General features: G+C 39.3%; 1 protein-coding gene across 1 annotated transcript; it reads right to left on the bottom strand.

Moving 5' to 3' along the window:
- Positions 1-885: 885 nt before the first annotated feature.
- Positions 886-13,232, bottom strand: LOC126971051 (nuclear pore complex protein Nup133-like). Its single transcript, XM_050817199.1, has 9 exons — positions 13,148-13,232; positions 10,351-10,496; positions 9,422-9,591; positions 8,269-8,402; positions 7,191-7,433; positions 5,134-5,328; positions 3,990-4,100; positions 2,189-2,327; positions 886-1,201 (listed from the first exon to the last, which is right to left on the bottom strand). The coding sequence occupies exons 2-9, from the start codon at positions 10,479-10,481 to the stop codon at positions 1,068-1,070; spliced, it is 1,257 nt and encodes a 418-aa protein (XP_050673156.1). The 5' UTR covers positions 10,482-10,496; positions 13,148-13,232; the 3' UTR covers positions 886-1,067.
- Positions 13,233-15,041: the final 1,809 nt, after the last annotated feature.

Here is a 15,041-nt window from a genome sequence, read left to right as displayed (position 1 = left end):
GGATGAAGAATTGTTATTATTTTAATAATATCTTAAAGAGCAGCACCCCACGCTTTTTTTATAATGAAATATATACTTCATATTTTTTTACACTATTTTCAATTTAAATTTATTTTCTATTTTTAGTTGAATTTTATATAAAGCGTGTTCTTTAGTTTTTTTTTAAATTATTATTTATTTTTTATTTTTTAGTTAATTTTTTTAGATTGAATGAAGGGATTTTAATATTTGCGAATAAAAATATTTTAGTTACATTGAATGATCACTTAATTCAGCTTTCCCGAGATCCCCGAACTAGCTCTTATAATAATTAGCTCAGTTAAATCACGCATTAATAATTTATAATGGAAATATAAATTCAATGTCGCGCGTTTCCTTTGTAGTTTACAATAAATTACTAGATGGCGCTTATTAGTGATTTATTTATCTAATAATTATATAAATTAACAAAAATCATGTTTTGCAATTGAAAAATTTAATAATTTTATCAAATAAGTGTAATGTCATCGGTCCTCGATAAATCTACAAAGTTTGAACGAAATCTAGCCGTTTAAAGTGGGTCAGAATCGCGCCCAAAGAAGTCGGTTACAAACATACAAATATATAAACATACAAGTGAAGCTAATATAAAGCGTGTAAAAACATCGGTGGTCATCTACCTCTAGTATATAGTTATATCTCTATTATCTATGCCCGCATAGTTCATAAATTTTGGTTACAAATTTAATTTAATTTATCCCAGAAGCAGGGGCGTGCATTAGGCACTGTAGATCTAACTAGTCCCAGTTGAGCCTGGAGATTGCTTACCGTAGGTATTTAGGAAAACTTATGAGTAGGGTTCAATAGAAGTTTGGTTATAAAATAAGAGAACCAAATTAAACTAAATTAACATTAACACTATATTTATTTAGGTTCATAACGGGGTAGGCACTGCCTAATTGCCTATATGATATGCACGTCCCTGCCCAGAAGTGAGGGATATCCCTTATAACAAATTGCCTACTGATTCAGTTCATACTACGATTAGTATCGACGCGTGTGGGTTGTTTTCAGTTAGCAGGCGGCAGTCAACAGGCAGCCAGCAGCGTGTCGTACGCCAGCCGCAGCAGGTAGCGGGCGCGGGGCGTGGCCAGCGGCCGAGCGAGTGCGGGCTCGAGCTCCAACGACGACAGCGGCGGCACGTAGCGCGGGAGCGGGCTGCCTGCACACACACGGGGACTGTTGTAATATAAGTGGACCAGTGGGAGGCTCCTTTGCACAGAAAGCCGTACGTATATATGGGCGCAAATCGCCACCTACCGTCAATTGTTTGTAACTATTGATATTTATGTTTTAGTTTATCGTTAAAATGAATATATTATTATAGATATATCTGAAATATATAAGATTTAAATACAAATAGATATTTGTAAACATAAAACTTTTATTTATTAAGGTCTAACTAATTTAATTAATTCTATTTCGAAACTTGCTTGCAGCGCAATTTTCTTACTTCGTAATGTTTGTTCAAATTAAATGAACAAACTATTGTATAAATCATTTGAAGTTATATAAATTCACTAAAACATCTATTGAGCTGTATTTAGGAATTATTTTACAATACCTAATTTTATTTATGTTTTAAATAAGTTTTATCTACTCTGTTTCATCTAAGCGGAGGTCCCACCGGGTGACTCTAATTGATTTCTGTGCTAAATTGTTTCTCGGCCATTTCTGAACCAATTTTAAAAATTTCGATAATTTTGATTTTCGACTTCATTCAATTATTTTAATTAAAAACAAACATGATTTACAAATTATTCCAAATTAGCACGCGCTGCTTATATTTATTTAAAAATTCAGCAGATTGATCAAATCTTGTTTAATTAATTATGTTTTGTCTTTCTACATATACTTAGTTAACCTCGCTTCGCTCAAATATACGCAGCAGCGAAGCGGTACGACGAGCAACTGCGGCATCCTAGTAATATTGACACACTTTATACAAATTATCTTGCCCCAAACTAGGCATAGCCTTGTAGTATGGGCACAAGACAACGATATATTTTAGTTCGGAAATAAACATTCATATTCACCACATAAATGTTTGCACGTACCGGGATTCGAACCCGGGACCTCTAGCTCAGTTGACAATCACAACCGCTCTGTAAAGAGCGTATTGACTGAGAATAAGTTCAGTCATAGTTACCCATCACATTCAGCAGCTCCAGCAGCTTGTAGAACATCTTGTCCTGCACGTCAAGCTGCGGGTCCCTCGCCAGCAGCTCGTCACTGCTCTCGTCCCGCGCACTCGCCCACTCGTCCCGCAGGATGCAAGCTGTCCAGACCTGCGAAAGTATCCGTCACAGTTTCACTCCGCAGTCACTATTAACCCTAACCACTCAACTCCTTACAATTCGGTCTCAACGGCGCAAAATACCATTCTCAAATGAACGTAAGTGCGGGTTCTAGTATTCCACATCAATTTGTAAATCGTAGTTTCTCGAAGTCAAAATAAACAGAAAAGGTAGTGTATTTTTTTCTAATAATACATTCGAAACGCGGTGTGTGATTCGTATGTATCATAAAACAAGTAAATGTACTTGCCTTCTAATACTTTTTTACTTATTTTATTATTATTATATTATTATATATATTATTCCACATCAATTTGTAAATCGTAGTTTCTCGAAGTCAAAATAAACAGAAAAGGTAGTGTATTTTTTTCTAATAATACATTCGAAACGCGGTGTGTGATTCGTATGTATCATAAAACAAGTAAATGTACTTGCCTTCTAATACTTTTTTACTTATTTTATTATTATTATATTATTATATATATTATTCCACATCAATTTGTAAATCGTAGTTTCTCGAAGTCAAAATAAACAGAAAAGGTAGTGTATTTTTTTCTAATAATACATTCGAAACGCGGTGTGTGATTCGTATGTATCATAAAACAAGTAAATGTACTTGCCTTCTAATACTTTTTTACTTATTTTATTATTATTATATTATTATATATATTATTCCACATCAATTTGTAAATCGTAGTTTCTCGAAGTCAAAATAAACAGAAAAGGTAGTGTATTTTTTTCTAATAATACATTCGAAACGCGGTGTGTGATTCGTATGTATCATAAAACAAGTAAATGTACTTGCCTTCTAATACTTTTTTACTTATTTTATACTTTATCAAAACTAAATTGATTTTAAATCCATTCTATTTAAACTTGCGCATAGCGTTTTCTAGCCAAAACCAACCAGTGTACTATTTACCCACGTATTTTATTTGACTTTTATTATGTGCTAGCCTTCAAGCGTAATAAGTATGACATTCTACAAAACTGTTAGCAGAGAGCGAGCAATAAATAAGTTATGTATGTCGAACGATAGTACACACTTGGAAGGTGGATTGATAAACGTCCGAATATTTAATAATTAATTAATTAACGTGCATGTGTTTACTAATTACGAAGCGAGAACAGCATTCCGATCTAAGTAACAATGCCAAAACATTACAATAGTGTCACTATCACTACATAGAATAAAACAAAGTCGCTTCCCGGTGTCTATCCCTATGTATGCTTAGATATTTAAAACTACGCAACGGATTTTGATGCGGTTTTTTTTTAATAGATAGAGTAATTCAAGAGGAAGGTTTACATATATATAATACATGCATAATATAGTAAGATAAACACTGATAACTTCAGAGGATTTTAATGTGTCGTAAATGAACACATTTTTTTCGCTTACATTGCAAATGCTTGCTGAACCTTACGAGATAAATCTAAATAATGTATATACTACAATATCGTACATCTTTAAAAGGTCTACATACATTCTCGAAGATAAATCAGATTTAAAATGCATGTTGAGACATAAATAACGGGATCACTCGGGAATACCTACGTTATATTTTACTTTTAACTTTTGACACAACGAAGTATGTCCGGGCAGCTAGTTTATAAATAAAATAGACAATTTTATACGAAAGAAGGACACACCTGCAGCCGGAGTGACTCTCGTAGCTGATCATCCGCCACCAGCTCCAGCAGGTCAAGCGCCTTTTTGTAGTCGAACTCCGACAGCGAGCGGCTCTCACACTCAGCGTACATCTGTGGAAGAGTAGGCTGGGTTAGTAGTGTTACGACAGCCGCAGCCAGGGGGCAGACCAGGGTTTTGCACCGGGTACCTGCTGGGTACTGCAGGGGCACTGCATTTAAAGGGTACTCTACCACTCTACCAGTCACACGGAAAACAAAGGCCATGCCTCACACCCTGCCCACCCCTGTCAAACCTGGTCGCTTACAAAGGAAAGACTTAAAAGCTGTCAGAATGCCATGGAGAGAAGCTATATTGACTTAAAGCTAAGATATATAAAAAAAAATTAACAAAAAACAAACGACTTTAAAAAAAACTGTTCTGCACATAATAGTATAAAAATAAGAGTATTTTTTATACAATCTAATTAATTAATCTTAATTAAACAAAAAAAACATCAAAATCGGTGTACGCAGTCGAAAGTTCTGAGGTAACAAACATAAAAATAAATACAGTCGAAATCAGAACCTCCTCCTTTTTAAAATTTTAAATAATGTGAAGTGATAATAAAAATAGTGAAGAACATTTATATTCGTAACAAAACAAAAGCTAAAGATGTGATACAGTGGACAGTGAGACTGAAGTGGATATGGGCTGGCCACCTACAGAGATTTAAAACAATCCGCCGTTCTCAAGCAGTCACAAATTGGGTTACTCGAGATACAACAAGAAGTAAGGGAGCGGCCATTTAAAAGATGGGAAGACGACATGGTAAACTTTGCAGGGAGACATTGCTAGAGAGAAGCCAGGGACACACACCAGTGGAGAAACTTGGAGGAGGCTTTCACGCCTAACTTTATTTTATACTCATTTTTTAAATAACTTAGATTAAAAAAAATACTAGTTTATGTGAATAGGATTAAAAAAGCCCTTTTGGTTTTCATCATTTCAGCCGGAAGACGTCCACTGGTGGACAAAGGCCTTCCCCAAAGATCGTCATGAGTATCGGTGCTGAACTGCCATCATCCAACGTATTCCGGCGATATTGATAAAATCATCGATCCATCTTGTGTCCTACTACTTTGTGTTTTATTTTATTTATTTTACCTGCACGAGACGTTCCGGCGGTAGCGGCGCACAGTCTTCGTCCAGACCGAAGTGCAAGCGCAGCTCAGCGGGCAACGCACGGTGCTGCGCGGTAAGGCTGAGCAACCTCTCGGTCTGTGCCCACGCCTCCGCATTCCTCTCTTCCTCTTCGTCATCATCAGCCAACAGGCCAAGTTTCGCGAGAGAAGCCATTGTCTAGAGAGAAGGTGATGATAATATTTTTGAAGTTAAAATATGAGACGGTTTCATTGAATATAATAGAAAATGTTAGGTTTTCGCATTCGTTAATTTATTTCTAATAAAGCCTAACAATAGGGTAAGAATATCGTCATCGTTATAAAAAACTCACTTGTTATATTGCACCCATTGACGTATAATTAACAACTAGACCCACAATCACGCTCAAAAATTGTCTGAAAAACTCTGCCTACGCGTCTATAAAGCAGAATTTCGTTCGAATGTGTTTCGACCGCTCTTTGAATACAACGCCACGCAATGAAGTGTTCAGTAAAAAACTGTCCGAATAGCAATATATCCAAACAAAAGGACGTTTTTAATCATTTTACTAAGTAATTACATTTTAATTGTTAAAACAAAATGTTGTCTCGTGTTCGCGTGAGTGATATAGTGTTACTACATCTAATGACCATAACAATAAACAGATTTTGAATATTACTGCCAGGAAATCAGATGTTAATTTGAATGAATGGTTTACTGTTATATAAGTAATAAGTTAATGTATAGCTACAACACCGCTCTTACATTTTTTGACGTCATTTTTATAGGCGATTGGTAGCCTAATTGTTTATTGTACGTCAATGATGACACCGAATCGCTCAGTTCGGCTTCGAAATGAAGAATACATTGATGAACTTACTCATGCGTTATTTTTATTCCGATTGGTTCAGTCGTGTATCACCGAAGGAAAAAAACGACTCTCCATTTATTATGTATGACGATATATAACACAAACAATATTCTTAATATTGACAAAGTATCGAGAAGTTTGTAAGAGTATCCGCGGACATCAAAATGCCAATCAAAATAAAACTTCTGTTCGCGCCATTTACATAAAATACCTAATCTTAAGCGTGACTGCGCTCCACCTGGGGTGAAGGATGGGAACCACTTAGCGTTAGCTGTATTATAAAACAAAACCGTCAGTTTTCGATTGAAACTCCTGCCGACACGAACATGCACGATTAAATTGGTATTGGCAGAACCGCCGTAATATAATTACTAAGTAGTAATCTAAGTGTGTTGTTAGGACTACTTTATACCTCGGGGTTTGGTGTTTCCTTCGAGCAGAGGAAGTATGTCCTCTAGTGGTATGGTCACGTTTTATAGGCATAAAGAGAAGACGCCCCCTGCCTTATTCAACGTCAATAAGTAAAGCAACAGTGATTAAGAAAACCAAACTCACTATTATTACAGCATAAAGTAGAAGTTTTCATGTAATGTTAAATCGAAACAGATGTGAAACGTTTTATATCGATAGCTGAGTTCCAAAGTATAAACAAGGTTTTTGATATTTAATATTCAGTAAGTTTGAGATTAGTATGAGAAATTGTTCCATAAACGATAACCCACCATTACCAAAGAGAAACAAGTCGATAATTGAATGCAGTTTAATTGTTATTTCCCATATTCCTTCATAAGTCAAGAATATTTTCGTTTCATACAGTAACAAACTGGATTTGTTTTCTTTAGGAACCCTTCTCTGAATTACTCTTTTTTTATATTGACACAGTTTTTACACAAATTATCTTGCCTCAAACAAGGCATGGCCTGTACGATGGGTATAAGACAAAGATTTCTTTAATACAATATACTTACAAAAACATACATAAATAGATATAAACATCCATAACTCGGAAACAAACATCCATATTATATACTGTTCGCCTATATGGGTCGTCTTTGGAACTGAGGTATTGATATCAACGCACTTTAATATCTGGGTGCATTCAAATTCCTGAGTAAGTACTAACCTTGATGAAACGATCTGAAAAAAATTGTATCAAGTGTTATTTGTGAGTGTGGACTTTGTCTGCTACCTGCATCCTGCGCACGGAGGTGGCCTCCTGCTCGGCCAGGTCCAGCAACGCTCCGGCGGCGGCCCGCGGCCGACCAGCCTGCAGCAGGTGCAGCGCCAGCAGGCGGCTGCGCGCAGGATCAGGCGCCGCTCGCAGCCAGCGCCGCAGCCTGGCGCCGTGTCGTGCGCCCACCTCTCGCACCAGGAGTGCGCCCATCCTGCCCGTGCCCGACGCCAGATATCCAAACGCCACCTCGGCCATGCCCTGCGCCCACACCCAACCGCACCATTAGCGTACGGCCGCATTTACGAGTGGAACATCGCGTTGCATCTCACATCACGTTGCGCCCTGTCAGCGGTTGCGCTGGCGTGTGCCGTGTTTCCACATTTTCCCCCAGTTCACGTTCGAGCAACAATCGGTTCGCGTGTGATCATAACCATTTACCATTTTAACCATTTAGACTTAGTTCAATAAACCAATTGTACTTAGGTCTCATTTAATTTATAAACCAAACATAAATTAATCTGTCCGGCAACCATAACACGGTACATCGTGGTCCTTCGAGCCGGATGTGAACCAGCGACCTAGGATTAACACGAATATTTATATATTTTGCTACTCCTATACTTTTATCTGCCATTTCTCCAGCCACGATCAGTAATATAACACACTTTATTGAGTCTTTGAAAAAGTCTATACTCTATGGCCTAAAAAGCATTTTTTGCCATACTGTAATGTCGCCAAAAATCACTTGTTTTAGTGCCACAGAAAACTAAATCGAGGGAAGTTATGATAGATATATTATATATATAAATATTAGGTAATACGCAGTACATACTATATTACATACATAATATGTTTATGTTTAAGTCATTACACTAAACATTTTAATGTCAACTTAAGAAAAAACTTGCTTATATAATTAGCGAAGAAGCTGCTAGGTATATTTTGTACTTTTGTTTTTCCACCCATTTAAGAGGCAACACGAAAACTTGTGATATTTTTTTTGATTAATTTTTGTTTTATTAAAAATTACTTAATCGTAGAAAAAATATTGAATGCGACTCGTCCACTGCCGCTCAGCAGTTACGTCACACACCTGATCGAGGTACTTGTCGATGTACTCGAGCAGCCGACGCACGTCCCCCGCTCGTACGAACATGTCCACCAACAGCTCCAGCTCCCGCGCACGCTCTGCTAGGGTGGCCGCACGCTCCAACTCACCCGCCGCCACTACACACAATATTAACGTGCTCGTTAACGCACTCACACGGCTATAAGCACACGCCAGTGTGTCAGGTCAAGTGCTTCTCGAACGCAGTTCTCAAGTCTTTTCAATTCAAATTCAAATATTTTTATTCAAAATAGGATGTGACATCACTGATTGAAAGTCAAAAATTACCACCCATTCCGAAAAGAATGCCTCAGTCGCTCATTTTTGGAGATGTAGCCAAAGAACTTCAGAATTCATAATGCAACTGTGCAAGTCGACAATAGTCTTTCTTTTATCTTCAGTTCTTTCAAAATGGAATTAATGGTTCGGAAAGCCGTCCAAGGGATTTTCAGGAGTCGTTCACACGTACAACTTCTATATTATCTCACTCCATAGTGGTTGGAAAATCCATAATTACAACAACAATATTAAATATAGTATAGTATATAAGGCAAAACTAAAACTAATAAAATATTATCCTATGCTTTTAAATAGGTTAATATTTATGTTTAGGCATTCGGGAAGCTCCGTAAAATGTTATCGTCCCAAATAACACCGTGTCTGAAGACTAAGGTTATTAACTAGTGTGTGTTGCCAGTAATAACATACGGAACGGCGACGTGGTCGCTAACTACAGGCCTTTTGAGCAATGGAGAGATAATTGTTATGTTATGTTAAGTTTGTAATAGTATTTACGAATAAAAACTTGAACTTGAGAGCTATGCTCGGAGTTTCTCTGCGAGATCGAATCAGAAATGAGGAGATCCGTAGGAGAACCAATGTGTCCGACATAGCAAGTTGATTGCGAAAATGAAGTGGCAGTGGGCACGACGGACAGATGGCCATTGATGCAGTAAATTCCTCGAATAGCGACCACGTATCGGAAGGCGTAGTGTTTTGGTAGGCCCCCATAGGTCGGTTGAGGGCAACGCAGGACCGATATTCATGATTTAGAACTGATTTTTGGGCGAGGCCTGTGTCCAGCATTGGACGTGTTCCAGCTACTATTTATTATTTTAATCAAGTTTATCACGCCTACCGTAGGGCTGTATCAGCTGGCGGCGCAGGTCCGTGTGTGACCGGTAGTGCGGGTGTTCTCTCTGCTCGGTGACCGCCTCTCCCTCGGCCACCAGTCGTTCGGCCAGCCGCGTCGCGCTCTCCCACAGCTGCGCGCGTGTCGCCGCGTCCTGACACTTTGGCGCGTATTGTCTGCACATCCCAAAATTTCGCATTAAAACAGAAAAACATACGAGTATTCTCGGAAGGAGTGCACTTAGACGAGACAATGTGTTTTTCTGGTTAATCAACTGCAAAAAAGGCAAATTTATATTCCACGCATTAGAACAGGAAAGAAACTGCTGTGGTTTCCACAAAACAAACAGGAAACATGAGAAGGCCGCTTTCACCATGTTACTTGTTATGTTGTGAGCAGCTCAGGAGGTATGATAAAATATTTTGCAGACATCATCAACTCTCACATTATGTTACTGAATTTCCATTATATAAATTTAAGCTTCATATATATATATAAGGAAATTTTAATGAAGAAAGCTTATTATATAGTTCAGGTATATTTAGATGATAAATATTTATGGATAATATGAACAGTTTCTTGCTGGTTCTTCTCAGACAAGGCCTCCTGGTAGTCTCTCGAACCGAAGGCATCAAACTTGACTTTCATAAAGCATACAAATTGTAAAAAGGCATAAAAGGCATTTATTTTCTCAAAATTAATTCCTTTAGAATTCTTTTTGATGTCATTTCTAATATGAAAACAAATGGCGCTCTGAGAGAGAAGAAGCGGCGCAAGAAACTCTCTCACCATTCTTTTTTTGCGCTGTTTTCAATAAAAATATACAATATTGTACAGTCCTTTCTATCGCTATAAAACAAACATAATCTAAACTACCTAAATGAATAAAGACATTCCATTTGAACGGCGCGGCGGAGCTGGTTCATGGTACTCACGTGAGCGCGTGCATGTGGAGGTCCGCTAGCGCCGCGAGCACGTTCCAGGGCGTGAGCTCGGCGAGACACGACACATCGAGCGGCGCAGCCGGCTCGCTGCCCGCCTCCCATTGTACACGCACCTTCTGCATCTCATCGAGCACCTCCTGCGACGATGGATTACGTATTAAGCACAGTAGTATACTTTTCGTTAGCTCCTATACTACGGCCAGCGAGACAAGATAAAGAATGAAAACTAACAACCCTTTTTGTACCTTAAATCACTTGTGTAACCATACCGAAGTTACTATACGATGGATTAAAGTGCGGAAATGATATGGCAGATGAATTAGCTAGAAGAGGCCCAAATATTACTGCCATAGGGCCAGAACCCATCATACCTCTACCATCTGGCTGGCTCAAAAGACAAATTCAGAAACGCACAAGAAATCGACACAAAAATCTATGGTTAACATTTGAGGACTGCAGATAAACACGGGAAACACTCCCCAACATTGATGCCAGCCTACATGGTGGCAGAGGGAACTGCTGCACATGTACTTCTGCATTGTCTAGGTGTAGCAAGGTTACCGGGCTCAACATCTTGGTACCCCAAACACACTCCCATAAGTCTTTAGAAAGGAGAGGAGGTTGCTAAAGTTTCTGGAGGAATTGGGGTGGTAGGAATACCAAATATATATCCCATGCACGCAAAATAGACGTCGAGTTGCAGAAATTAGCCCGATTATACCATACCATTCCAACCGGCCGTTTACTGAGTTACATTGCGATAGCGAGCGATTATTATCTCTCTCCCTGATCTCCCTCCCGCAGTAATAACGTCAGTTGGTCGAGGAAAGCTGTCGCTGCGTGTTTCATGGTACAGAAATCAGTTGTAGATATTTGGGCCGCCATTTGTGAACCAGTTCATTCCTGTTTGGATTGTGTTCGAAGTGATACGAATGTTTTCCTTTCCGTATTTACTTAGTTTTCTGATCGAATTATTAATCTGTTAAGTGGAGTTAAAACGGGTGACTAAACCCGAGCGATTTTAGCCGCGCGGCGTAAATCGACAGTTTAAATGGCAATTCGACTAGGTCGCAAGTGGCTAAAGACGCTAGCTTAGGGCTTAGTTGGGTAGCAATCGATTTTGGCCGCGCGGCGACCGGCTGCATGCGACTGGTGATGAACATCGACCGTATAAAACGATCAGTTTATTGTTTTTTGTTGATTTTTACCCTTATGAGTGAGTACTTGTTGATTTTAACTATGGAATCACAGTCAAGGTTGTCTACAGCTGCCACTAGACGACCTTTGAAAAAATGTCATTGTTTTCAATATTCAAAGATATCAATGAAAATGTTTTGAACCCCTGAAACTTTACTTACATTATTTATTTCGTCTTGTTGGTATTACTATAGTATTATAAATATTAAACCACTAGTTGACAACACTCACATTGATTGAAATTTGGTCATGCATTATCGCGATGCCAGGTATAGTGTATAGAAACGCTACTATGTTTTGATTTATTTATTTAAATTGCGTTACATGCAACTTTTGTTTAGTAACTAACTATTAAACAAAATTGTAGTACTTTAGCAGTGAACAATAGAGGGGCAGATTTTCAAATTTTTCCTCTAAGTATTCATTAACAGAATAGTATCTTTTTTCCAAAAGTAACTTTTTCATAGAGCTTATGAATTTTTTGTGTTTCGTCGTTTTGAGTGTTCTGGTAACTTATTATAAATTTTAACTGACATTAAAAGGCATTTGTTTTCTCAAAATTGATTCCTTTAGAATTCTATTTGATGTCATTTTTAATATACTAGATACTACTACCGTTTCGGAAACAAATGGCGCTCTGAAAGAATGAATGAAAATTTTATTAATAACAAACACAAACCACACAGAATAATACAACTAAGAAAGACTTAGAGGTAAAAAAAATAATAATTATAAACTTATACTTAGCATAAAAATATACAAATGATAAAAAAAATGAAACAAATGTATGTATAATATTATAGTGATTATCTTAATTTAAAAGTACTGTGTAGCAGTTATTGTTATCAAAAGGAACTGATTCAGCGTCATGCTGCATTGGAATAATACCAACACAGCGCTGATTTTCAGCAGCCCCCAGGTGATCCATTGAGTAACTATTAATGTTATAAAATAAATTTAACATTTTTAAAGGTTCCATAATATCATTTTTAAAGATGATAATTTGAACTTAGCTTCTACTTGCTAAAGAGAAGAAGCGGCGCAAGAAACTCTCCCAGCATTCTTTTTTTGAGCTCTTTTCTTTAATCGGGTAGGGTTTCTAAGTAAGTGGGTTGGGGTACGAAGTATGCGTAGGGACGCTTTTTTTTATAGAATAGGAGGACAATCGAGCGTACGGGTCACCTGGTGTTAAGTGATCACCGCCGCCCACATTCTCTTGCAACACCAGAGGAATCACAAGAGCGTTGCCGGCCTTTAAGGAAGGTGTACGCGCTTTTTTTGAAGGTACCCATGTCGTATCGTCCCGGAAACACCGCACAAGGAAGCTCATTCCACAGGTTTGTAGTACGTGGAAGAAAGCTCGCCACACATCCGGGTGGGATGGTGGGGATGATATTCTAACTTGTGGCGTGTCGTGCGAAGGTGGAATTAGGCGGTAGGAATCAGGTTGAACAGCTTTTCGGAACACTCCCCGTGATAAATGCGGTAGAAGACACACAATGAAGCGACGTCTCTACGCAACGCCAAGTGATCTAGCCGTTCACAGAGCACTGGGTCCCCGACAATTCTGCTCTGCGTTGCACGCGCTCACCGTGCACACGTCGAGCGCGCGCCGCTCGTGGTCTGCGGCCAGCGCGGGCGCGGCGGGCGGCGGCAGGCCGGCCAGCGCCCGCACCACTCGCAGCACGGCCGTCACGCGGCGCACGCACACGTCGGGCGCACCCAACTCGCCGCTGGCCACGCCCTCGATCACCTCGCGCTCCTCGCCCGCGCTCTCAAGCGCCGCGAGCCCGCACACCTGTCAATTAAGGCGCGGTCATACCTCAATATCCACAAAAATTGGTTTCTTAGTGAGTCGATTACAGCATAACGCAATGAAAATATTCCGAGGGACTGTATTTTTTGCACAAGGAAGGACTTATTTTGCACCAATAACACTTTTTAAAGTGACAGTAACATTTTCAAACGAATAAAACCTTTTCCTGTTCCTATATTTCTTTTCACACAGAAAAAAATTAATACAGAGAGCATGTTTATTAAAATTTAAAAATGAAAAATTCTCGATTATAGTAGCTTGAGATTGACCAGTTTTCGCATACGTTATGTAGTCCATCGACATAGAGTGACACTACATGCCAGCGACCTTAAGATAATGGGGAGGAGCTTGCTTCAACGAACATTTTTTAATGTTACATATTTGAATTACAATTGCAATTTCAACCGAGATTATATAATATTACGATGCTTAAAATACATTACTTACTTCATTATTAATTTTTTTGACAGTGCAAAGACGTTTCTTTTTTAGTGATTTGAGTTTATCAATCATTCCACCATTGGGCTGTTTGGCACAGGATGCCGGCTAGATTAAAGGTACCACAATGGCGCCTTTGTCTGCCGTGAAGCGGTAATGTATAAGCATTATTGTGTTTCAGTGTGAAGGGCGCCGCAGCCATTGATATTATGAGAAATAATGCTTAACATCTTAAGTCTCAAGCTGACGAACGCAATTTTAGTGCCCCACAGAATTTTTGGGTTTTCAAAGACTCGTGAGCGTCACTGCATGGTAATGGGCAGGGCATATCAATTACCTCAGCTGAACGTCCTGTTCGTCTTGTCAATCGATTATAACAATATTTATGGCCAAACTAGTACCTATAAATAAAGATAAGAAGTGAGGGATAACATTGGAATGATAAATAAAAAATCAATGCCTTGGACATCATGAGCTATATAGCGGGGCGGGTACCTGTTGCATGGCCGCGTCCACGAGGCGGTCACCGGCCTGGTGCAGTCGCTGTAAGGCGATGGCAGCCGCCAGCCGCTCCGCTAGCGCGCGCAGACGCTCCGTCGTGCGCACGTAGCCGGGCCCGTCCTCTGTGACGTCACACGACACGTTACTACCGCTGTCCGTTGTGAAGCAGAGGCGAACACAATATTTAGTACTGCTATAAAAGTATCATCTCTACCACAATAAGGTCATGAACCGGGTCAAATCGACTCAAAAGGAACGGAACGGAAAGGAACGGAAGAGTGGAAAAACCCTTCCCCTAGCATTCCCGCTCTAGATGCGCGTCGAACTCTGGGGAGAAGCGAGTAGTGCTTTTCGCGAAGAACAAACGACAGCAAACAACAAAACCATTTTCAGTCTATGCTTTCTCGGGGCATAAGAAGAATAGGGAAGGTCCTGACATGGGTGTCGCATGAGATGACTTATGGTTCTTTGATGTGGGAGAGCAATCTTAGGATGGAGGACTCGCACAAAAAACCGGTGTGAAATATTACGCAAGAGCTGCAATGTTTCCATTTATAAAGGGCGGTGATCCGAAAAATAGAGTTTTTTGTTTTAACATGCAAAGATGAGTTTTCTGGGAGTTCAATTAAGCAAGCTTCAATTTCCTACATTCTGTGACCTTCTCAAGAGGGGACTTGTGATAGAAGACACGAGTTTCTTTCGGCACTGGTCGGTAATTTCGCGAAAGATA

The sequence above is a fragment of the Leptidea sinapis genome, chromosome 22 (genome assembly GCF_905404315.1).
Source record: "Leptidea sinapis chromosome 22, ilLepSina1.1, whole genome shotgun sequence".
NCBI lineage: Eukaryota > Metazoa > Arthropoda > Insecta > Lepidoptera > Pieridae > Leptidea > Leptidea sinapis.
Note: the sequence above shows the minus strand (reverse complement) of the source record. Positions and strands in the feature narration are given on the sequence as shown.

What these genes read in the sequence shown, in the direction of transcription:
- LOC126971051 (XM_050817199.1), bottom strand. Translation starts at nt 10,481, where the DNA reads ATGCAGAAGGTGCGTGTACAATGGGAGGCGGGCAGCGAGCCGGCTGCG. An exon ending in CCAGCTGATACAGCCCTACG is followed by an intron (nt 8,403 to 9,421) that starts GTAGGCGTGATA and finishes TATTGTGTGTAG; the next exon opens with TGGCGGCGGGTGAGTTGGAG. An exon ending in TCGACAAGTACCTCGATCAG is followed by an intron (nt 7,434 to 8,268) that starts GTGTGTGACGTA and finishes GTGTGGGCGCAG; the next exon opens with GGCATGGCCGAGGTGGCGTT.